The sequence below is a fragment of the Mytilus trossulus genome, chromosome 2 (genome assembly GCF_036588685.1).
Source record: "Mytilus trossulus isolate FHL-02 chromosome 2, PNRI_Mtr1.1.1.hap1, whole genome shotgun sequence".
Taxonomy (NCBI): Eukaryota; Metazoa; Mollusca; class Bivalvia; order Mytilida; family Mytilidae; genus Mytilus; species Mytilus trossulus.
In genome coordinates this window covers 75,838,495-75,862,343 of record NC_086374.1, presented here as the reverse complement: position 1 = coordinate 75,862,343, position 23,849 = coordinate 75,838,495, and the positions used below count along the sequence as shown (strand labels likewise).

Below are 23,849 nucleotides of genomic sequence, written 5' to 3'. Positions count from 1 at the left end.
TTTGTTTTTCATTCATTTTTTTATTTAAATAAGGCCGTTAGTTTTCTCGTTTGAATTGTTTAACATTGTCATATCGGGGCATTTCAAAGCTGACTATGCAGTATGGGCTTTGCTCAGTGTTGAAAGCCGTACGGTGACCTATAGTTGTTAATGTCTGTGTCATTTTGGTCTCTTGTGGACAGTTGTCTCATTAGCAATCCTACCACATCTTCTTTTTTTACATTAAAGCACAAAAAAAATATGCATCTGATGATCTCTGTCGATAATTAAATCCATAATCCTATACCATCTTGCTTCACTTGTCAGAATGACAGGAGTACTCCTAGGTAGAGTACACAAGAGGCTCTCAACAGCCTCAATAGTCACCTGTTAATTTTGTTAAAAATTTTTATCAATGATTATTTTTGTTTTTCAATATACATGATATATATCAATTAGTGGCCTAAAAATTCCATTTAAATAATCTTTGTATAGATCTGTTATATTTTCTTCAAAATAAAAAAAAATGTATTTTATCCCCATATTCAATTTTTAATCTAATAAGCCATAGTGGCTATGTTTTGTGACATACAAGGAAATAAAATACAAAATTTATACTAGATACCAAAACTCATTCAGCCCAAGTTTGGCTGAAATGGATTTAGCAGTTTCAAAGTAGAAGATTTTCTTAAGTAAGGCCACACCAGTTTCAAAGTAGAAGATTTTCCAAAGTAAGGCCTCACCAGTTTCAAAGTAGAAGATTTTCCAAAGTAAGGCCTCACCAGTTTCAAAGTAGAAGATTTTCCAAAGTAAGGCCTCACCAGTTTCAAAGTAGAAGATTTTCCAAAGTAAGGCCTCACCAGTTTCAAAGTAGAAGATTTTCCAAAGTAAGGCCTCACCAGTTTCAAAGTAGAAGATTTTCCAAAGTAAGGCCACACCAGTTTCAAAGTAGAAGATTTTCCAAAGTAAGGCCTCACCAGTTTAATTTCTTTTTTAAGGACTTTTTTCAGCTCCCAAAAATTTGGTCAAGCGGGGCACTTGAAAATTTGAATAAAAAAAGTTTAATGTGAAAATTTTTGAGTCAAAGCTTAAAAAGTAAAAGTGAGCTATTTTTTTTAAATTTTTTTTGATAAACATAAAATAATAGGTTTTGACAAACTTGATTGACCACTCACCACTCGTACTTTGACATTTTTTTAATTTATCAACTGCTGATGTGTTGTTTTTTCCTTGTTGACCAAGAAATAATTGAAAAATTATTTTAACTGCTTTAAATTATCTCCATTGATTTGTCATAGATGTCTTTCCTCCAACTTTAATATAACAAGCAACATGTAGACTATCTTGTGAGAAGCAGGAACTGCTCATTCTTCCAGAACACTTGTGTTCGTTTCCAGCTTTTTGGGGTTCAAGCTGTTGATATTTGTACATTTTTTTGTTGTTGTGTTATATGTTGTTTTTTTAGTCTCTGACGTTTTAGTGTTCTTATTTTTGTTCTTTGTATTAAGGCACTTTGTATATAATTAAGATGTGTAATGAATGCCAATGAGACAATTGGCCATTCCAAGTCATTATCAGGTTGGGAACAACCCCTCAGTATTATAACTAAGGGTTACATTTCAAGTGAGATAAAAAAAAGTAAAAAATATTGCAAAAACCACTTTTTAGTACAAAAAGGCACATATTTATATTGTTTGAAGAACCATTTCCCAAAGATTTATTTATCTATCTGGTACTATATGGTCATTCCATGTCCAAGAATTTTGTAATATTCCTTGACTTTAATATATCTTCTTTATTATCAAAAATAAATGCACTTCTCTTTTAGAAAAGTTGTTTTAATAATGATTAATTTTTCCCTGAAAAGTTGCGGCCAAAATGGACACAATATTCATGCTTTATACAGGTTTGAATTTGGATTGTAATTAAATATTTCTCACATAATAGGTTTCTGCCACAGAATAATGTAGTCAAAGAACTTAAAAATTAGTAATATGATTTGAATTTATATTCATTTTTTTGCTTTTGTGCTGTACGCTATGCTTTTACAAATTGATCCCCCTCCCCCCTAAATAAAACGGACCCTGTTTTTTTGCTTTTGTGCTCCCCCTTTCCCTTATTCCAAAAATAATTCATTCCCTAAAGGTAAAGTCATAACCTCAATTTAAATTTCTAATCAAGTTTGCAACCTTAATTAGCCTTTTAAATACATCATACAATTCTTAAAATATAAAATGACATACATAGTGTCATGGCTAAAATTAATATTAACAAGTGAAACTGTCAGCTACTGCTCACTGATGATACCCCGGTCGCAAGTGGATGATTTTAATAGTGTAAAAATATGCAAGTGTTCGGTAAACAGGAAGTTGTTGAGTGATGAATCTGAAAACACACCACATGGTATAGCTGATTTGTATAAATCCTGAAACCAAATTTCAGAAATCCTTGTATTGTAATTCCTGAGAAAAATGTGACAAAAATTTTCAACTTGGCTATCATGTGTAAAATGCAACGTTTTGCATTTGCGCTGATCTGCATTTCATTTGCGCCGATTTTATTACAGGTAAATTACAGATGAATAGATATAAGAAGATGTGATATGAGTGTCAATGAGAGAACTTTCATCCAAGTCATGTTATTTTTCATTTATCATTATAGACCTCTATCATTTGCCACTTGTACACCTCTAATGAATTGTCAATCACAACATGTATATAACTGTTGTCCCCTGCTCATTACTGGGAGGTGGAAGAAGGCCTACAAGATACATTTCCAATCGTATTTCCTTGTTGACCGTATCCGTAGTTCTTTAGCATCTGTCTTTTGGACATCTTCCACATGGTTATGCTCGATCTGTGTTTTGACAATAAAATCAGTGGTAACTCTGGCTTTACACGATTTTATGGTACATTAGTAAGATATGTAGTTATTTTTAAGAACACTGACCTTCTGATATGTATGTCCCTTGATGATTAAAGAATTAACTCCTCGGTCCGTTTCAGTGTGAAATATGTCCATCAAGTTACAACGAAGTTCCAGAACAATATGAATCAAAATTAACTTAAACATGGATGAAAAACAATTATAACCAGATTTTACAAATGGTATAGCATAGTACATGTACAAGTTTTAATTTACCTGTAAATTTAATTAGGAGCAAATATAAAATCGGCGCAAATGCGACTGTACAAAAAGGGGGGTAGTTATCAGATTTACATGATGTATTTTTTTCAAATAATAAGAACAACGTCTGTCAAAACTTAACAAAATTTATAGAAATTTATGAAAAAATATGTATTTATTCATATAACCATCTAGTATACATCAATGAAATTGAAAACTTATTTTTTTTGCCATATACGTTGAACTCGGTTCATGCAAAACAGACAACACAAATTATTTCAAAACAGACTTATAGCTGAGTTTTGACAATGTCATGACGATTTCTATGAAATAAATTTGTATCAATAGGAAAATAAATAATTTTAAGATAAACTGATAACTTTAAAAAGGTATATTTTATGAAAGAATAGCCTTTTATTCGTTTGAAAATAAAGAACTTTTCGGTTATTCAATCCCAAACTAAGTGACGCAAGATCATATATTTTGTATGCGGGATATATTGACATAGCACTAAATATACCTAACTGTAATCAGTAATTCAGACCTCAAATGACTTTTGTAATGTTGGGACATTATTACGACGTTCTGACCATTGGCTGGAATACGTATGTTCGCAAGTAGAAGTTTTAGGAATTCTCGAATGTCAGTATTGGTCCGTAGTGTTTAAAGAACACGACAAAATTGTCAAGCCACGAATCCTATAAGGATATTGCGAATATCAATGTTCAACTTCGGACATTTAACGTGTTGTACCTTGCAATAGAGTGGTGGTCAAATGTTTGTGTACCACATATAGCGAGCTTTTATCCATCACCATCGGACATCATCGTCATTGCTAAATACACTTTGGCCATGTCAATCTATGTTATGGGGGACATAAAACAACTGAAACATCAGTGCACCTCTATGACAAATGTCAAAAGAACCCTTTATTAAAAGAAACGTCTTGTCCTGCTGCTTGAAACTCAAAATATCTCTAAACAAAAGCAAAGAAAAAAAACGATCTGTAATCCGCATCGACAGTATACACTATAGCCATGATCACATGACTGTAGTTTGTGCAATGTTTCCGATTGTCGTGGTCGTTATGCCCTACATTCTGGTCTGTATAAGTGATTTGATATCTAAACTAGGGATAGCATTTATATCACACTGCAGATGGTAAAAAAACTTTCTTCTGTGAATGATCTTGTAATTTAGAATACAACAGTTTGACTCCCAGTAAAGGTTCATAGTGGCTTTATGACAAATAAGCATTAAACAGCCTTTACTTAAATGTTCTGTTTTAGAGAATGAAATTCCTCGTCTTGGTTGTAGTTTTCTTTACAATAGATGCAAGCATATGAAAGAGAGACAAAAGATACCAAAGGGACATTAAAAGTCATAAGTCGAAACTAGCTGACAACGCCATGGCCAAAAAATGAAAAAAAAACACATACAAACAATAGTACACATAGCACAACCTTTGATAGCCGTGACTTCGGTTTCTTGCCTTGAGCCGACTGCCATTTTGTCTGTATGTCTCAAAGAAACACGGGCAACAGTACGTAAGTTACCGATGGTTATGTTTAAAACAAAGCTAGGGGAATTCGAGGAAAAACAAAAAACTGTTCAGTTTGGTTGTGTCAACAAGATGTTACCCGTGTCATGCGAATCAAAAGTTTCATTGTATTACAAAAAGGAATGGAACACAAATTAATTGCAAATGTTCAGATCTGATCTGACACTTAGTATCTAAAAAATTGTAAACCGCAAAAAGACGTGCTAGTGAGTTGGGCCACGACAGAGCTTAAATGTATCATTAATATAAAAACCTATTTTGTGTCTATTTCAGTCGCAAGTTCTTCATAATATGGTAAATGACACCCAAATAAAATTTCCACGTTCAACAATCAGGTGTTACAATTGAAACAGAATCATCTAAACTTTCCGGGGGCACACGAGATAACCTTGTTTTCAGTATGTTTCGTGTTAATCTTTGGTGATCTATGTAGAGTTTTGCAGAATTTGTTTGTCATTTACGTCGTTCTCCTAATTTTACCATGCCGTTTTGATTATTATCGTCGACTAATATGTTTGAATATCCCTTAAAATTATGCGGCCTGTTTTAAGTAGTCAGGGGTACACCCCTGTCCAAGAAGACTGTATTGACTCAACAAGCACCAGCATAGGGTATCATTTGAGATATGTGCACATTATACGATGGCGCAGAGGAGTGTAGTACATAGAGACCTAGCGAGGGGGAATTGACATTTGGAAAGTTAAAATCTCCCTCCAAAGTTTGTCATAGATTTTTGTTTGTAGTCGTCAATCCGTCTCAATATCAAAGAAAAAGGCCAAGATATGAAGCGAACATTCTAATTTCTGTAGTATCCTTTATCACAAGCTAACTTGGAAATGTAAGTACTGACTGACTAAAATGTAGGTAAAAAAGAGAAAGGTAATCTTCAATATATCTGAATTTTGAAATCATAGAACTAAGCAAAAAGGTTAACTTTAGGTCTTAGGTTCTGCATTTCAAATTGCAGTGCGAACTGTAGATATCACTATGTCGTGTAGACTTATGCATCATTCATATCCATTTTTATTATAAACAATTTTCAAGCGAATAGAATGAACCCGATGATAGATGATGATGTACATCTATGAATTAAAGTCACAATTATATGCGCAATCTTGTGTATATTTTATCATTACACCAATCAACTGTGTCGATATACCTCAATTTACTGTACGTTTGTAAAAATAAATCAATTTTTCTACTTCTGCATTTAATAAAATAACACAATTTAAGGTATTAAAATGAATGTATGCTTCTTTGAAATGATAACGCAAAGTTTTAACGGACTTTCTAGTTTTGTTATCTTTTTTGGGGATTTTGTCGGATCCCTATTTCTTAAATAAACCATTGAAAAACTTATTTCGCCTTTTACTTAAATAAAATCAAAATAACACAACCTTAAAAAAGAATTTCAGACACCAAAATAATTCAACGAATTAATAAAACATCAACAAAAACAAGTAATATCAAGTCCAAATATTACAGGAAAACTATGTCCCAGCCCAATCAAGGACGGGACACAACTATCCGGAATATTTTTAAGTAAATGATTGATGAGAAGAGATTTTTGAAATTAAAAAAAATATCGTTTTAAACAATGTGACCTCATAAAAGCATGTGTACATGAAAAGAAAAATTGTAGTTTTATTACTTTATAGTAGATACGATATAATCCATTCATCAGCGCTTTGTTGTATGATGTTGGAATCGGGTAAAACACAAAATTTCCCCGTAAACAGTAGTTTTTACCTTCGTAATTTGTCATCAAAAGGCTTTGAGGATTACCCTTTTTGCCTAATGCATAGAACATTATGTTTCACGTTTAAATAAAACAAAAAAGAAAGATATTTGATGGCAGCTTTTGAATAAAAAACCAAACTGCATGCCACTTATGATCTGCATTTGATGTCAAATTTGCTGACTAAAAGCTGAAATAAAAAAAACTGCACCATACGACTTTTTGACGACCAATCTTAAATTCAAGTAAAATCATTTTTCTAGGACTGTGCCAACTTTTAGCCGTGTACCATGAAGTGAAATTAAACTCCTTTAATAATCGACTTTTTCCTATTCTGTCACTGCACTATATATATATATATATGCAAATAATATCAAGGACTCCCTGCCCTCAGTCTTAGTGACTTTTTTAAAAAGGAGCCTAATTTGTTATTGTCTTGTTTGGTTTCAGGATTAAGGATATGTTTTAATTTATCTATATCATTTAAATTATTATGTTTAATGCATTTAATTTAATATCAATATAATGTCTCATCATCATCATCATCATCAAGGATGTGGTTTCAGACCCAAGAACTAAAACAGACTCAAACTTAACTATACAACAACTAAGTCATAGTCACAGTTACAATAGTTAGAAGTGTGAAGGAGTTAGAGTGATCCTGCAGAGTACCGTCTTATTCCAGTCTTGGTTATTCAACAATCAGTAACAAAAGATTGACTATCGATCATCTGAAACATTGAAACTCCATCAACCCTACAACAAAGGAAAGACCAACAACTCATCGAATCAAGATCTTCAACCCTGGATCCAGTTCTATCTAAAGAATATAACTATTTGGACAATTTCATCTTACAAGTGCATTTCGGACTATTCCAGCTAGTGATTATACATAAGTGATTAGACAATTTGTACGAACAATGACATTTAAATTCTTTAGTGCATTTGTTTTTAAAATATTTAATAATTTTATAAAATTAGTTATTTATCAAAAGATCCCTTTTAAAATCAACATTTGTCTAGATATGTCCAAGCTGATATATAATAAAATTTGTAAGGGTTCCGCGGAACCCAGTGTCTCGCCTACTTTTGCTGTAAATCGCAGGCTCAACATAAAGGAGGAAAAAAATCAATAAAAATATTCCTTTTGATTGTAAGAAGCATCTGTCCAAGTTTGTTAAAAAGGTAGGATAGTTAATGAATCTAATTAATGTTTTGAAAACTTAAACTGCAGACTGTATGTTATGTTAACTGGAAGAAAATGTAAGTCCCTTTAAAAGTAAAATACAGAAAAAATGGAAATATCTTTTAACAAAATTTACTTCTGGATACTATCTTATGATCATAAATAAGCTTCTGTCCAAGTTTGGTACAAACCCAGCTAGTTTAAGAAAGTTATTAAATTTTTAAAAACTTTAACCACAGAGTAAATGTGATATTTCTCTGTAGAAAAACTAAGTCCATTTAAAAGTAAAATACGGAAATAATGGATTTATTTTTTTACAAAATTTACTTCTGGATACTATCTTATGATCATAAACAAGCTTTTGTCCAAGTTTGGTTCAAACAAAGGATAATTTAAGAAAGTTATTAAAATTCTAAAAACTTTAACCACAGAGTGAATGTAATGTTTCCCCGCAGAAAAAACTAAGTCCATTTATAAGTAAAATACGGAAAAAAAGGAATTTTATTTTTACAACTTTTCTTCTGGATACTATCTTATGATCATACACAAGCTTCTGTCCAAGTTTGGTAGAAATCCAGTGTAGTTTAAGAAAGTTATTAAAATTTCAAAAACTTTAACCACAGAGTGAATATTTGTGGACGCCGCCGCCGCCGACGGAAAGTAGGATCGCTTAGTCTCGCTTTTTCGACTTAAGTCGAAGGCTCGACAATAACAGAAATAATTTGAATATTATGGAACAAAATTATTTGGAATTATCTTTGGCATATATTGTTATTTATTAAAATGTTTAACGTTTTAGAGTATTAACTTTGCCACTTGTTTGTCGTAAGTCTATTTATGGACTGACCCCCTGTCCCTTGGGTCAAGCATGCATAGTTAGTCCCCCCCTAGCAAAAAGCATGCCGCACTGGCCCTCGGTGCCATATACATTTCAAAGTTTGATAAAAAAAAAAGCTTACGTTGCTTGAAATAATTGTGAGTTAAACCTGTTCTTGTCTTTTTTTTTAAATCAAAATGTTTGATTTGATAATTCTATACATATTTTGTTGTCTTTGTCATTGGCCCAAAATCTGAAACTGAAGACCATGTCTCGAAGGCAACCATTAAAGAAAATTAGACAGTTTTTAAACACCTAGAATTTAATAAAAATATTGAATATTTCTTCCAAAAACTGCATGAAATTATATACTGTAAGTGCTTCAGGTGTTAGCCTTTTGACGGCTATTTTTTATAATTTAAACCATTTTTGTACCAAAATATAAAAGTTTTTTTTCCTATATGTGATCGTCATTTTTGACTGATGTGAATTACAAAATGTACATTTGAACCTGATTGCGGCTAGGCTGTGCTCTATACCAATTTTTGACATTTTTACCTATTATGTCTGATTAATTTGTTCCCACATGGTCCATATGTTTTGTCCTGAATATGCATGAAATATTTGCCAGTGAATGTTAAGCAACCAACAATCAATTAATCATGGTCCATATAATGGAATTCTGTGCTTACTGTCATACAAAGTTGGAGGCTTAGCTAGCTATAAAACAAGGTTTAATTCACCATTTTCTACATAGATGTAGATATAGGAAGATGTGGTGTGAGTGCCAATGAGACAACTCTCCATCCAAATAACAATTTAAAGTCTGTTCTAATTAGTTATCAAAGGTACCAGGATTATAATTTAATACGGATGCGGCAAGACAAGCATTTCTTTATATTATTCAGGAATATGACAGTTGTTATCCAATTGTTTGATGTGTTTGAGCTTTTGATTTTGACATTTTCCTAGAGACTTTCTGTTTAGAATTTTCCTCAGAGTTCAATATTTTTTTTATTTTACTTTTCACATATAAATATCAAGCATGTTTCATAAAGATACTTATAAAATCACCTGTCGTATTTCTCGCATTCCTTCAATATCCAATTGTAAGACCTTAGTCTGGTGTCCTCCCATCAAGACTGTATTAGGACTGGTCATGATCATACATTGCATCTCCTGCATGCAGGGGGACCTGGCATTAAAACATTTTGATAATTTGTATATAACAATGACATAAATACAGTTAACTTGGTGATATTAATATGCATTTGCACTTTGCATATAAAACAAGACATACCAACACACTGTGGAATTATTACTTTCAAAAGAATCATATATATGCAAAGCAGTAAAGATTTTTATTATGAGTTTATGCAGCATAGAAGTATAGTAATTGTTTTTAATAGAACTTGTTACAGCTTCCATAAATTTTTATGTTATTGGCTGAAACTCACTTATAACAGAAAAAGAATTTATCCTTTAATAAAAATAGATGATCTAAAAAAAAAAAAACTTAACCTTATCATTTAATGAATGGCTATTATCTATTTTGAATTTATTGAACCATAAAAATTAATTTTTGACTCTTCACATTGAATATTCAAGCTTGATTCTGTCTGAATTCGGATTTTGATCAAATTTCTGGCACAAAATCAATGTGGTGAAAGATCTAACCAGATGCTCCGCAGGGCGCAGCTTTATACGACCGCAGAGGTTGAACCCTGAACGGTTGGGGCAAGTATGGACATAACATTGAAGCTGGATTCAGCTCTAAATTTGGATTGTGATTAAATAGTTGACACAGCATAGGTTTCTGACACAGAATGAATGTGTTCTAATGAACTTAAAAATTTTATTTTCTCTTAGAGCAATTCACTATGCTGTTGAATATTAATCCTCTCAAAAAAATGTTTGAAGAAATTTTCTTTTTATTTATGAAATTTCAAATGAGAAAAATTGAACCCAATTTTTTTAATCACATCCCCCTTTCCCTTATTCCAAAACTAATCTCAATTAAAATTTCTAATGGAGTTTGCAACAATAACTACTCATTTAAATACATCATAAAATATTAAGATGTAAAAAAACTGCTTGTTATCACTAAATGGTAAAGATTATTTTAATTTATCAGTTGGTAGTAAAAAGTGAATATACATTGTATATAACAAAGATTTAAGTTGATTCTGGACAAAGAAAGATAACTCCAATTAAAAAAAATTCTTGCTATTGCACAATATTGTGCAATTAGATATTTTTTGCTTACTATTCTGGACAAAGAAAGATAACTCAAATTAAAAAAAAATTAGCTATTTCACAATATTGTGCAATTAGATATTTCTTGACATTGCGCAATACTGTGCAATTGAAAAGACTTGCTATTGCACAATACTTAATATAATAATTTTAGATCCTGATTTGGACCAACTTGAAAACTGGGCCAATAATCAAAAATCTAAGTACATGTTTGGACTCGGCATATCAAAGAATCCCAAGATTTCAATTTTTGTTATAATCAAACTAAGTTTAATTTTGGACCCTTTGGACTTTAATGTAGACCAATTTGAAAACAGGACCAAAAATGAAGAATCTACATACACAGTTAGATTTGGCATATCAAAGAACCCCATTTGTTCAATTTTTGATGAAATCAAACAAAGTTTAATTTTGGACCCTGATTTGGACCAACTTGAAAACTGGGCCAATAATCAAGAATCTAAGTACATTTTTAGATTCAGCATATCAAAGAACCCAACCCATTCATTTTTTGTCAAAATCAAACTAAGTTTAATTTTGGACCCTTTGGACCTTAATGTAGACCAATTTGAAAACGGGACCAAAAAGTTAAGAATCTACATACACAGTTAGATTCGGCATATCAAAGAACCCCAATTATTCAATTTCGATGAAATCAAACAAAGTTTAATTTTGGACCCTTTGGGCCCCTTATTCTGTTGGGACCAAAACTCCTAAAATCAATACCAACCTTCCTTTTATGGTCATAAACCTAGTGTTTAAATTTCATAGATTTCTGTTTACTTATACTAATGTTATGGTGCGAAAACCAAGAAAAATGCATATTTGGGTCCCTTTTTGGCCCCTAATTCCTAAACTGTTGGGACCTTAACTACCAAAATCAATACCAACCTTCCTTTTGTGGTCATAAACATTGTGTTTAAATTTCATTGATTTCTATTTACTTAAACTAAAGTTATTGTGCAAAAACCAAGAATAATTCTTATTTGGGCCCTTTTTTGGCCCCTAATTCCTAAACTGATGAAAACAAAAATCCCAAAATCAATCCCAACCTTAAATTTCCAATGTAATTTAGGATACATAATGCTTTTTCTATTGAATTTATTGCTTCATACAATCATTACCTATTGAACAATTGATTCTTTGTGGATATTTTTGTACTTTTAGGGGATTAAATATGAGCTGCCAGCAATGATATGAAACAGATTTCATGCAGACTCCATTTTAATACCTTTATTCAGCAATTCTAGTTGGGAAGTACAGAGACAGCAAGTTTTGAATTACAGAAAGGAAGAGAAGTTTATATATCACATATAATTTTTATATTAGTTTATCAGTTTGTGGGTACGGTTTAAGCTGACCATATACTCAGTGTTTTTATTCCACTTAATTATACAAATCATGCAGGACATTTTTCTGTTCATGGATAGGATGTTAAACCAGATGCTCCGCAGGGCGTAGCTTTATACGACCGCAGAGGTTGAACCCTGAACGGTTGGGGCAAGTATGGACACAACATTCAAGCTGGATTCCGCTCTAAATTTGGATTGTGATTAAATAGTTGACACAGCATAGGTTTCTGACACAGAATGAATGTATTCAAATGAACTTAAAATTTTTTGTTTTCTCTTAGAGCAATTCACTATGCTGTCAATGGCTGTTGAATATTAATCCTCTCAAAAAAATGTTTGAAGAAATTTTCTTTTTATTTATGAAATTTCAAATGAGAAAAATTGAACCCAATTTTTTAATCACATCCCCCTTTCCCTTATTCCAAAACTAATTTCAATTAAAATATTCTAATGGAGTTTGCAACAATTACTACTCATTTAAATACATCATAAAATATTAAGATGTAAAAAAACTGCTTGTTATCACTGAATGGTATAGATTATTTAAATTTATCAGTTGGTAGTAAAAAGTGAATATACATTGTATATTGTATATAACAAAGATTTAAGTTGATTGTGGACAAAGAAAGATAACTCCAATGTATAAAAATTCTTGCAGATATTTCTTGCTGACTATTCTGGACAAAGAAAGATAACTCTTAATTAAAAAAAAATTTGCTATTTCACAATATTGTGAAATTAGATATTTCTTGCCATTGCAAAATACTGTGCAATTGAAAAGACTTGCTATTGCACAATACTTAATATAATAATTTTAGATCCTGATTTGGACCAACTTGAAAACTGGGCCCATAATCAAAAATCTAAGTACATGTTTAGATTCAGCATATCAAAGAGGCCCAAGAATTTAATTTTTGTTAAAATCAAACTTAGTTTAATTTTGGACCCTTTGCACTTTAATTTAGACCAATTTTAAAACTGGACCAAAAATTAAGAATCTACATACACAGTTAGATTTGGCATTTCAAAGAACCCCAATTATTCAATTTTTGATGAAACAAACAATGTTTAATTTTGGACCTCGATTTGGGCCAACTTGAAAACTGGGCCAATAATCAAAAATCTAAGTACATTTTTAGATTCAGCATATCAAAGAACCCCAAGGTTTCAATTTTTGTTAAAATCAAACTAAGTTTAATTTTGGACCCTTTGGACCTTAATGTAGACCAATTTGAAAACGGGACCAAAAATTAAGAATCTACATACACAGTTAGATTCGGCATATTAAAGAACCCCAATTATTCAATTTTGATGAAATCAAACAAAGTTTAATTTTGGACCCTTTGGGCCCCTTTTTCCTTAACTGTTGGGACCAAAACTCCCCAAATCAATACCAACCTTTCTTTTGTGGTCATAAACCTTGTGTTTAAATTTCATTGATTTCTATTTACTTATACTAACGTTATGGTGCGAAAACCAAGAAAAATGCTTATTTGGGTCCCTTTTTGGCCCCTAATTCCTAAACTGTAGGGACCGAAACTCCCAAAATCAATACCAACCTTCCTTTTGTGGTCATAAACATTGTGTTTAAATTTCATTGATTTCTATTTACTTTAACTAAAGTTATTGTGCGAAAACCAAGAATAATGCTTATTTGGGCCCTTTTTGGGCCCCTAATTCCTAAACTGTTGAAACCAAAACTCCCAAAATCAATCCCAACCTTTCTTTTGTGGTCATAAACCTTGTGTCAAAATTTCATAGATTTCTATTAACTTAAACTAAAGTTATAGTGCGAAAACCAAGAAAATGCTTATTTGGGCCCTTTTTGGCCCCTAATTCCTAAAATGATGGGACCAAAACTCCCAAAATCAATACAAGCCTTCCTTTTATGGTCATAAACCTTGTGTTAAAATTTCATAGATTTCTATTCACTTTTACTAAAGTTAGAGTGCGAAAACTAAAAGTATTCGGACGACGACGACGACGCCAACGTGATAGCAATATACGACGAAAATTTTTTCAAAATTTGCGGTCGTATAAAAATGTTATTTAAATATGATTAGATCAATCATATGATCAAGCACTCTATTTTGTGTTTCTCAGAAGAAGTAATAAGGCCACCATTTGGTCTTACATGTATATGTCACGAGTAACAATTCCACTGGAACTGCAGTTATTCCACTGGACTTGCAGCAAAATACCACTGGAATAATTTGGCTGGAATTCTACTGGAATACCAGTGAAATAACACTATTTCCACTGGACTCCAGTGATTATCAGTGGAATAATTTGGCTGGAATTCCAGTGAAATAACACTGGAATTTTCACTGTAATTCCAGTAGAAAAGCCAATGTAGTTCCAGTGGAATTTTAGCCAAATTATTCCACTAATAATCACTGGAATTGCAGTGGAAATTACAATGGAATATCAGTGGTATTCCAGTGTAATTCCACTGATTTTTTTTTCTTAAGGGTAGATATTTCTTGCTATTGCGCAATGCTGTGCAATTAAAAATACTTGCTATTGCACAATACTGTGCAATGGAAGATTTCTTGCTTTTGCACAATACTGTGCAATGGAAAATTTCTTGCAGTTGCACAATACTGTGCAATTGAAGATTTCTTGCTATTGCTGAGTACTGTGCAATTGAAAATTTCTTGCTATTGCACAATACTTAATATAATAATTTTGGATCCTGATCAATGGACCCATTTGAAAACTGGGCGTATAATAAAAAATCTAAGTACAAGTTGAGATTCAGTATATCAAACAACCCCAAGAATCCAATTTTAGTTAAAATCAAACTTAGTTTAATTTTGGACCCTTTGGACCCTAATGTAGACCAATTTGAAAACAGGACCAAAAATTAAGAATCTACATACACAGTTAGATTCGGCATATCAAAGAACCCCAATTATTTAATTTTTGATGAAATCAAATAAAGTTTAATTTTGGACCCTTTGGGCCCCTTATTCCTAAACTGTTGAGACCAAAACTCCCAAAATTGCCAGAAAAGGCAATATAACATGTGTTAGTAACACAGGGTGGTCTATGACCAACTGATGTAAGATTTTCTCTGGTTAAAATATATACATGTTTTATCTTATCTTATCTTAAAATCGATAAAACCTTAAAAGACCAGGAAAAATACAGATATACAATATTCAGAATGAGAAAAACACGATTTGAATTTGTTCCGATATTATTTGGCTCCTTGACAAGTTATGTGGTATTGTACCTTGCATAAAGGATGTTAATAATAAAATAAAATCAATATTAAAAAATAAATAGTCTTGGTCTTGTTTTTGTAGGAAGTCCTGTTCAAGGTATGTTCATCAAGGTATGAAAATAGTGACATATATTGGATTTAGATACTATACTTAGCATCTATTGGGCATGATTTACCTATCTTATTGAATGAAAAAAATTCCTGGCAAATTGGCCCTACCTCTTTGAAATGGGTTAAAATAGTTGTACTAATTTTCAATTGAAACTAAAACTTGCTATTGTGCAATACTGAGATATTGTGCAATACTAATACACAGCTTTTTGTCCTGAAACTAGATACATGCTGTTTTTGGCCCCTTTGGGCCCAAAATTCCTAAACCTTTGGGACCATAACCCCCAAAATCAATCTCAAACTTTCTTTAGTGGTTATAAACATTGTGTTAAAATTTTATTGATTACTTTTTACTTATTCAAAAGTTAATGTCTGGAAACAATCCATCTACGGATGACCAATATACGACCAAAAAAATTTAATTTTTGCTGTCGTATAAAAAGGCTCATTTGAGGGGTGGTCAGAGGTGTCCTTTACCCAAAATCCCGGGATTAAAAACATGAAATCCCGAGATTGCAGAATTTGAAGAAATTTAATTCCTAAAATCAAAAAAATTATTCTTGGATCCTATAAGGATCAATCACCAAACCCTGAGCTTAAAAATACCCGATCCCGACGTTCCAAAAAATGGTCCTGCCTCCCTCTAATCTATACCCTACTTTCATTTTTGCCAAATCACTACTATCACTTTCAACAATAAATTTGATGCCCCATCTATGGGCATTATGTTTTCTAGTCTGTGCATCTGGGCTTTCGTTCGTTCGTTCATTTGTCCGTCTGTCCCGGTTTCAGGTAAGTTTTTTGGTCAAGGAAGTTTTTGATGAAGTTGAAATCCAATTAACTCAAAACTTAGTAAATATAGTGCCGATGTACTATAAAATATTCTTGTTTCCACATGTTTTACTTATTTCAATATATATGCAACTGGTATGACCCCTTAAATAGTAAACATTTCAAAGAAAACAGTAGACAGAATACAGAGAGTCTCTATATATTAAAGTAGTATAATCGTAGTTTACATGCAGATAAGCGCAAAAAATAATTTTCCTCTCTAAGGAGGTATAATAGTTGTGGTTATTGCGATCTTAACACCATGATATGGCGAACACTCTGATTGGCTTATTTATCTTTCATTTTTGTTATTTATCATAAGGTCGTTGGTTGTACTTGTGTATGTTTCAAACCAAAAGTCAGTCTGATGATGGAATCAATATCCGGACTCCTTTTTTGTAGTTTTTCTCCAAAAATAACTCAATCTGAATAATCATAAGAATGGATGACAAATGCAACTATGCATGTTACCTATAGAACACAGAGGCATGATGATTATTTTATCATGGAAGGAAGAGAAGCGATACACAAAATGAGGTTTTCTTGTTTAATAGTATAAGATATGTAGAGCTTCAAATTAACTATTTAATATCCTAATTCTCCTATTGTGTTATGAAACCTTGGATGCACTGATTTTCGAACTCGTTAAAATCATTGAACCTATAATATCAATTTCATAATCAAAGCACTCTGTTAATCAAAAACCAAAGCAAAAATAATTATGAAAACTGTGGAGGAGTTACCGTAGCTCAATTGTTTAGGCCTAATAAAATAATATGTGTGTTTCCTATTACATCTCTGAAATAAATTGCTTAGCTGAGCGCAGCTGGATAAGATGGCAGAGGTCAAACCATGAACAGTTGGGGCAAAAATGGGCACAATATTCACACTTGATACAGGTCTGAATTTGGTTTAATGATTCACAGAAAATGCACAGACAACATTTGGCTTTTGCCCACCCTCCCGCCTGCCTGACCTACCGTTCATCCCAAAATCAATAACCAATATTTTTGAAAATCTGGTTAAAAATATTTATTTCTGGTCCCTTTTTGGCACCTAATTCCTTAAGGATTGTGACCAACTTGTAGTTTTGAAGTATTGAACCTTTAGCTTTAATTTCAAAGAGGTCCTGATACACTTTTAAACTTAAGGATGTACTTAGGTGAGGTTTAGTGAAAATTAATAAATCAAATATTTAAAATTGATACTGTAAGCCGGTAGAGCATTCGTTAAGGATAAAAACCAGATGCTCCGCAGGGCGTAGCTTTATACGACCGCAGAGGTTGAACCCTGAACAGTTGGGGCAAGTATGGACACAACATTCAAGCTGGATTCCGCTCTAAATTTGGATTGTGATTAAATAGTTGACACAGCATAGGTTTCTAACACAGAATGAATGTATTCAAATGAACTTAAATTTTTTGTTTTCTCTTAGAGCAATTCACTATGCTGTTGAATATTAATCCTCTCAAAAATATGTTTGAAGAAATTTTCTTTTTATTTATGAAATTTCAAATGAGAAAAATTGAACCCAATTTTTTAATCACATCCCCCTTTCCCTTATTCCAAAACTAATTTCAATTAAAATATTCTAATGGAGTTTGCAACAATTACTACTCATTTAAATACATCATAAAATATTAAGATGTAAAAAAACTGCTTGTTATCACTGAATGGTAAAGATTATTTAAATTTATCAGTTGGTAGTAAAAAGTGAATATACATTGTATATTGTATATAACAAAGATTTAAGTTGATTCTGGACAAAGAAAGATAACTCCAATTTAAAAAATTCTTGCAGATATTTCTTGCTTACTATATTGGACAAAGAAAGATAACTCTTAATTAAAAAAAAAATTGCTATTTCACAATATTGTGAAATTAGATATTTCTTGCCATTGCACAATACTGTGAAATTGAAAAGACTTGCTATTGCACTATACTTAATATAATAATTTTAGATCCTGATTTGGACCAACTTGAAAACTGGGCGCATAATCAAAAATCTAAGTACATGTTTAGATTCAGCATATCAAAGAGGCCCAAGAATTTAATTTTTGTTAAAATCAAACTTAGTTTAATTTTGGACCCTTTGCACTTTAATTTAGACCAATTTTAAAACTGGACCAAAAATTAAGAATCTACATACACAGTTAGATTTGGCATATCAAAGAACCCCAATTATTCAATTTTTGATGAAATCAAACAATGTTTAATTTTGGGACCTCGATTTGGGCCAACTTGAAAACTGGGCCAATAATCAAAAATCTAAGTACATTTTTAGATTCAGCATATCAAAGAACCCCAAGATTTTAATTTTTGTTAAAATCAAAGTAAGTTTAATTTTGGACCCTTTGGACCTTAATGTAGACCAATTTGAAAATGGGACCAAAAATTAAGAATCTACATACACAGTTAGATTTCGGCATATTAAAGAACCCCAATTATTCAATTTTGATGAAATCAAACAAAGTTTAATTTTGGACCCTTTGGGCCCCTTTTTCCTTAACTGTTGGGACCAAAACTCCCAAAATCAATACCAACCTTCCTTTTATAGTCATAAACCTTGTGTTTAAATTTCATGGATTTCTATTTACTTATACTAACGCTATGGTGGGAAAACCAAGAAAAATGCTTATTTGGGTCCCTTTTTGGCCCCTAATTCCTAAACTGTTGGGACCGAAACTCCCAAAATCAATATCAACCTTCCTTTTGTGGTCATAAACATTGTGTTTAAATTTCATTGATTTCTATTTACTTTAACTAAAGTTATTGTGCGAAAACCAAGAATAATGCTTATTTGGGCCCTTTTTTGGCCCCTAATTCCTAAACTGTTGAAACCAAAACTCCCAAAATCAATCCCAACCTTTCTTTTGTGGTCATAAACCTTGTGTCAAAATTTCATAGATTTCTATTAACTTAAACTAAAGTTATAGTGCGAAAACCAAGAAAATGCTTATTTGGGCCCATTTGGCCCCTAATTCCTAAAATGTTGGGACCAAAACTCCCAAAATCAATACCAGCCTTCCTTTTATGGTCATAAACCTTGTGTTAAAATTTCATAGATTTCTATTCACTTTTACTAAAGTTAGAGTGCGAAAACTAAAAGTATTCGGACGACGAAGTCGACGACGACGACGACGACGCCGACGACGCCGACGACGACGACGACGACGACGCCAACGTGATAGCAATATACGACGAAAATTTTTTCAAAATTTGCGGTCGTATAATAAGCTAAAAATATTGATAGGTCATGGACTTCTTTTTTGAGATATTTGAGATTTAAAAAATGGCAGGAAAAGGCTGACTCGGACTTTAAACTTATATTTGCATTGGTATAATTTGGGTCTCAAAACAAAAGAAAGAAAATTAAGAATCTTCTAAAATTTGGGCAAATGACCTTTCATGTGCTATTTAGTATTAATATATGAAAAAATAAATGGGTGTTATGGGGCTAAATATTTAACTTGTATTGTATGGAAAACACCAAGGAGTCTGAACATTTGACATGAATTCCAAAACCTCATCCAAGTACATCCTTAAGTTATTGTTTGGAAAACAACAACATAGACAATGCTGACAACAACATGATCGCATTATATGATCCCGATATTTTTTTTTTATTTGTTTAAAAAGTCAGTTAACAAAAAAGAAATACAAGAGTGGAACCCCAGCAAATTAAATAGTTTAAATTAATTAGTTAAAAGATTTGCATTCATTTTCAATACTGTGCAATTGAGGATTTCTTGCTACTGTGGAATACTGTGCTATTGCACAATATTGTGCAAATGAAGATTTACCGCAATTGCAAAATACTGTGCAATGAAAGATTTCTAGCTATTACACAACACTGTTCAATTGAAGATTTCTTGCCATTGCGCAATACTGTGCAATTGAAGATTTCTGGAACTGTGCAACGCTGTGCGATTGAAGATTTCTTGCTAATGCGCAATACTTTGCAATTGAAGATTTCTTGCTATTGCCCAATACTGTTGTATTGTACAATTCTGTGTCTGTGCTAGTACTCAAAACTGTGCTTATGCTCATTACTGTACAATTGAAGATTTTTTTTCTATTGCGCAATACTGTGCAATTATTTGATATTCAAAAATTTTTGAACCCCCAAACTCAATCCAAACCTTTCTTTAGTGATAAGGAACCAACCTTGCGGTACAATATCATAGACATAAATACACTTACACACAATTTATTATCTGGAAACTTCAAAAATGCTTGTGTTTGACGGTTTTTAATTCCTAAACTGTTGGTAACAATTTTACCCCCAAATTCAATCCCAACCTTTCTTTTATGGTACTGGATCTTCTGGTAAAATTTCTAAGAGATCCATTTATTTAAACTGAAGTTATTGTCCAGAAACCAAATGTGTCTTTAAATGACGTTGACACTGACAACGATGACATCATAGTATTTATACTAATGTTTTGTGGTGGTATAAAAAGTTGACCAGTCACCATTTAAGAATTAGTTAATATATTGGTGCTACATTTAAATCAAAAGTTTTATCAAAATCTTGCAAGAATAGTACCTGTGAGAGACAGGAGTTAAACACATGGACTGACACAAATACTGGTGCCCAGTATTTACATGTCTGTCACCAGCAATGTGTTACGCAGGGGACAAAATTTGCACTGATTTTCAAACTTCTCAAAGGCAGTGCTGATTTATAAATCTATGATATAAGTTCAATAAAAATCTTTTAGGAATTGTACATGTGTGATCGCTAACGAGACCTTACAATTAAGCCTATTTCTAAGACATCCCCCCTCAATGCATGGCACAGGGGACAAACCATTTTTTCCTCATTAAATCATGTATAAGAAATAATATCTTACTTGTAGTTGAACACACTTAGTCCTCTTCGAAGTGAACAATTCAGTGTACTTCTCGTCAGAGACAATATTCCACGCTGTATTGGTATCATCTGTCGAATGTCTTCTGTCATGTGTACTTTAAATGATGTATACTTCTGCATTTCTAACCCATAATAACCTGTCACATGACCCTGTTGTAAGATATGCATGAAAAAAATGTTTAACAACTGGCCAACCTCAATTATTTTAGAACAATATAAAACATTAACACACAAAACAAACTAGAGGCTCTGAAGAGGCTGTCACGCTCACCTTGGTCTATGTGCATCAAGTCCAGTCAAACTAAGTTTGAACCTCAAACTAATTGCCTCAGTAAATGTTTTAGTTCTAAGGGCTATTCCAGTAAAAATTATCCAGGGGGGGGGGGGGGGTGGAACGCCACTTTTTTTTTTACCCCCCACCTACGGAAAAGATTAAAAAAATACATCAACACCTAGAACATGTATTTTCTTCCAAGACCCCCTACCTAGAGAAAAAAAATAAAAGTTAGCTAGTTTTTCAAGCCGAATTGACTTGTACGTTTCAATTCCTCTGGGATCATTTGCGGTATTTTCTTGAGAAAACCTATTTTCCATCATCAAAGAGAAGAAGAAACTGCTTAAAAATGGTTCTGGAACACTTCATGATTGTAAAAAATAAGTTTAATACACTCAAAAAACAATTTTAAAACTTGCGATGTTTAAAAAGTAAAAACACAAAAATACTGAACTCCGAGGAAAATTCAAAAAGGAAAATCCAAAATCAAAAGGCAAAATCAAAAGTCCAAACACATCAAACGAATAAATAACAACTGACTTGGTACAGGAAGTTTCAAAAGCACGTGTAAAAGAAGAAATTAAACGGTGAGAGTGGAAATCCGTACATGACAGATATCACTATAGCACGACTTTGAAAGTAAAACAGTTCAATCCTTTTGTAAAACAGTCTTTAATATACCTATCACATTAATGTTTGAAGGGTCTTAAGCTTATTCAAACCATAAAAGTCGGTATGAAACACCAAAACGGAATGAACAATAACCGATTACGTTTTGTAGTTTACAAATTCTAAACTGGTTCCCGTCAAACTACAACACTTTGTTCGAGTGTAGTGGAATACAAGCAGAAACCAGTTAGTTTGTAAAATAGTAAATATGAAACAGAGTGTAAACTGGTTCTTGGCTGATTACTACACAATGATCATGCATAATGATAACACAAGCAGATTCCAGTTTGTATGGAAAATAGTAAATACGAAACCAAGCGCGGTAGGCAGAGAAATGTAATGAAGTTCAGGTCCGCAGTAATGGAACAATGACTGCGTCATTTTCCAAAAAACAAATTATAAGATAAATAATATGTTCTAAAACACAAGGAAAAGTAATCTCATAATACAATAATTAAACGTAATACTGGCTGTTATACATAATAGATGATAAAATAAATATGTAAATAATGTTTCATTTTTTTCTATCAATTTAACTTTCTTGTCGCTAAAATTATTTTCTTTTGCATATTCTTTTAATATTTATTGCAATAATTAATTTTAATTGAAAAAAAATGTTTTCTTGTCGCTAAATAGTTTCTTGTCGCTTGTTGTCACTAAAATCATTCTTGTCGCTTGTTGTCGACGCTTGTTGTTGCTAAAATTCTTGTTGTCGCTAATTAGTGAGATCGTAATTTCAGAATAAAACTGGATTCATATACGAACTTTTACGCATGTGCAATACATAGAACAGAAAGCACCTGTTTGCAAGTGAAAATATTTACGTTTTGATATAGTTATACTTTTTAATCGAAGTTGCCGAAAGTTTTTGATGAATATTTATATAAAGTATGACGAAAATACGTTAAAATGGTGAAACTACGACAAGCAAACAGCAAATAATGATCGTAAGTGAAATATTGAAATTACAATACAGTTGAAATGTCCGGGAAGATTATCAATTTTGTTCAAATGACGAAAATATGACAGAATTGTGAGAAATGATTAAAATGAAATGCTGACTGACTGATTTAACTTAAATAGATTATTATGATGGTCATTTATGAGGTTTTATAATAATAATTAAGGGATTAGTGACCCATCTGATTGGCGATAGGCGGATTACTTGTCATCACAACTTTTAACACCTTTTGTAAACGTTAATTACCTGAGGGTCATAAACTTGTCAAAAACATATAAAGACAGGTATAATTCAAGTAATTTGATGTGTAAATATTTTTACACTTTCCAAATTTAAGTGACGAAATTGATATGAAATATTTTTATCATTTCCAAAACCTTGTCGTAAAATACGAAAGTGACGAGAGCTAGCACATGTATGCACCGAATCGGGGAGATAACTCCAACTTCCGAGAGAAAACTCTTCCTGCTTTCGGCTCGTCGCGTTTGACAAGAACACAAACGGACGCTTAAAATTAGTGGTCTGCCAACTTTATGTGAATTTGGATGACCTTTTCAGGGGAATCTTCCTTCATGACAGGGGGAACAATATGTTTAACCTATCATTCATAAACTCCCCACCAACAGAAATGAATTTAATTCGGGACCACCACCCTCCAGAATACAATTATGTTGATAACCCCCTACCTATGGAAAAAAACATTGTGGGCGTTCCGCCCCTCCTAGGAAAATTTTACTGGAAAAGCCCTAATCTATATGTACACAGAAAAAAGTCCCATAAAATCTTAACTCAAAATCAGCATTTTTAATTTCTTTTGATTTGAAATTAAAAGGGAGATAACTCTGCAAAATTAAGGGTGTTTTTTTCAGTTTTTGGCTGATTT

General features: G+C 32.2%; 1 protein-coding gene across 2 annotated transcripts in view; it reads right to left on the bottom strand.

Moving 5' to 3' along the window:
* The window catches only part of LOC134708028 (PAN2-PAN3 deadenylation complex catalytic subunit PAN2-like), a 281,367-nt gene that overhangs the window by 239,166 nt on the left and 18,352 nt on the right, over positions 1-23,849 (bottom strand). For both annotated transcript variants that reach the window (XM_063568271.1, XM_063568270.1), the window contains exons 4-5: positions 21,043-21,212; positions 9,482-9,602 (exon numbers count right to left, since the gene is read on the bottom strand). In XM_063568271.1, coding sequence (XP_063424341.1) covers positions 9,482-9,602; positions 21,043-21,212 — 291 coding nt within the window. The remainder of the gene's footprint in view (positions 1-9,481; positions 9,603-21,042; positions 21,213-23,849) is intronic.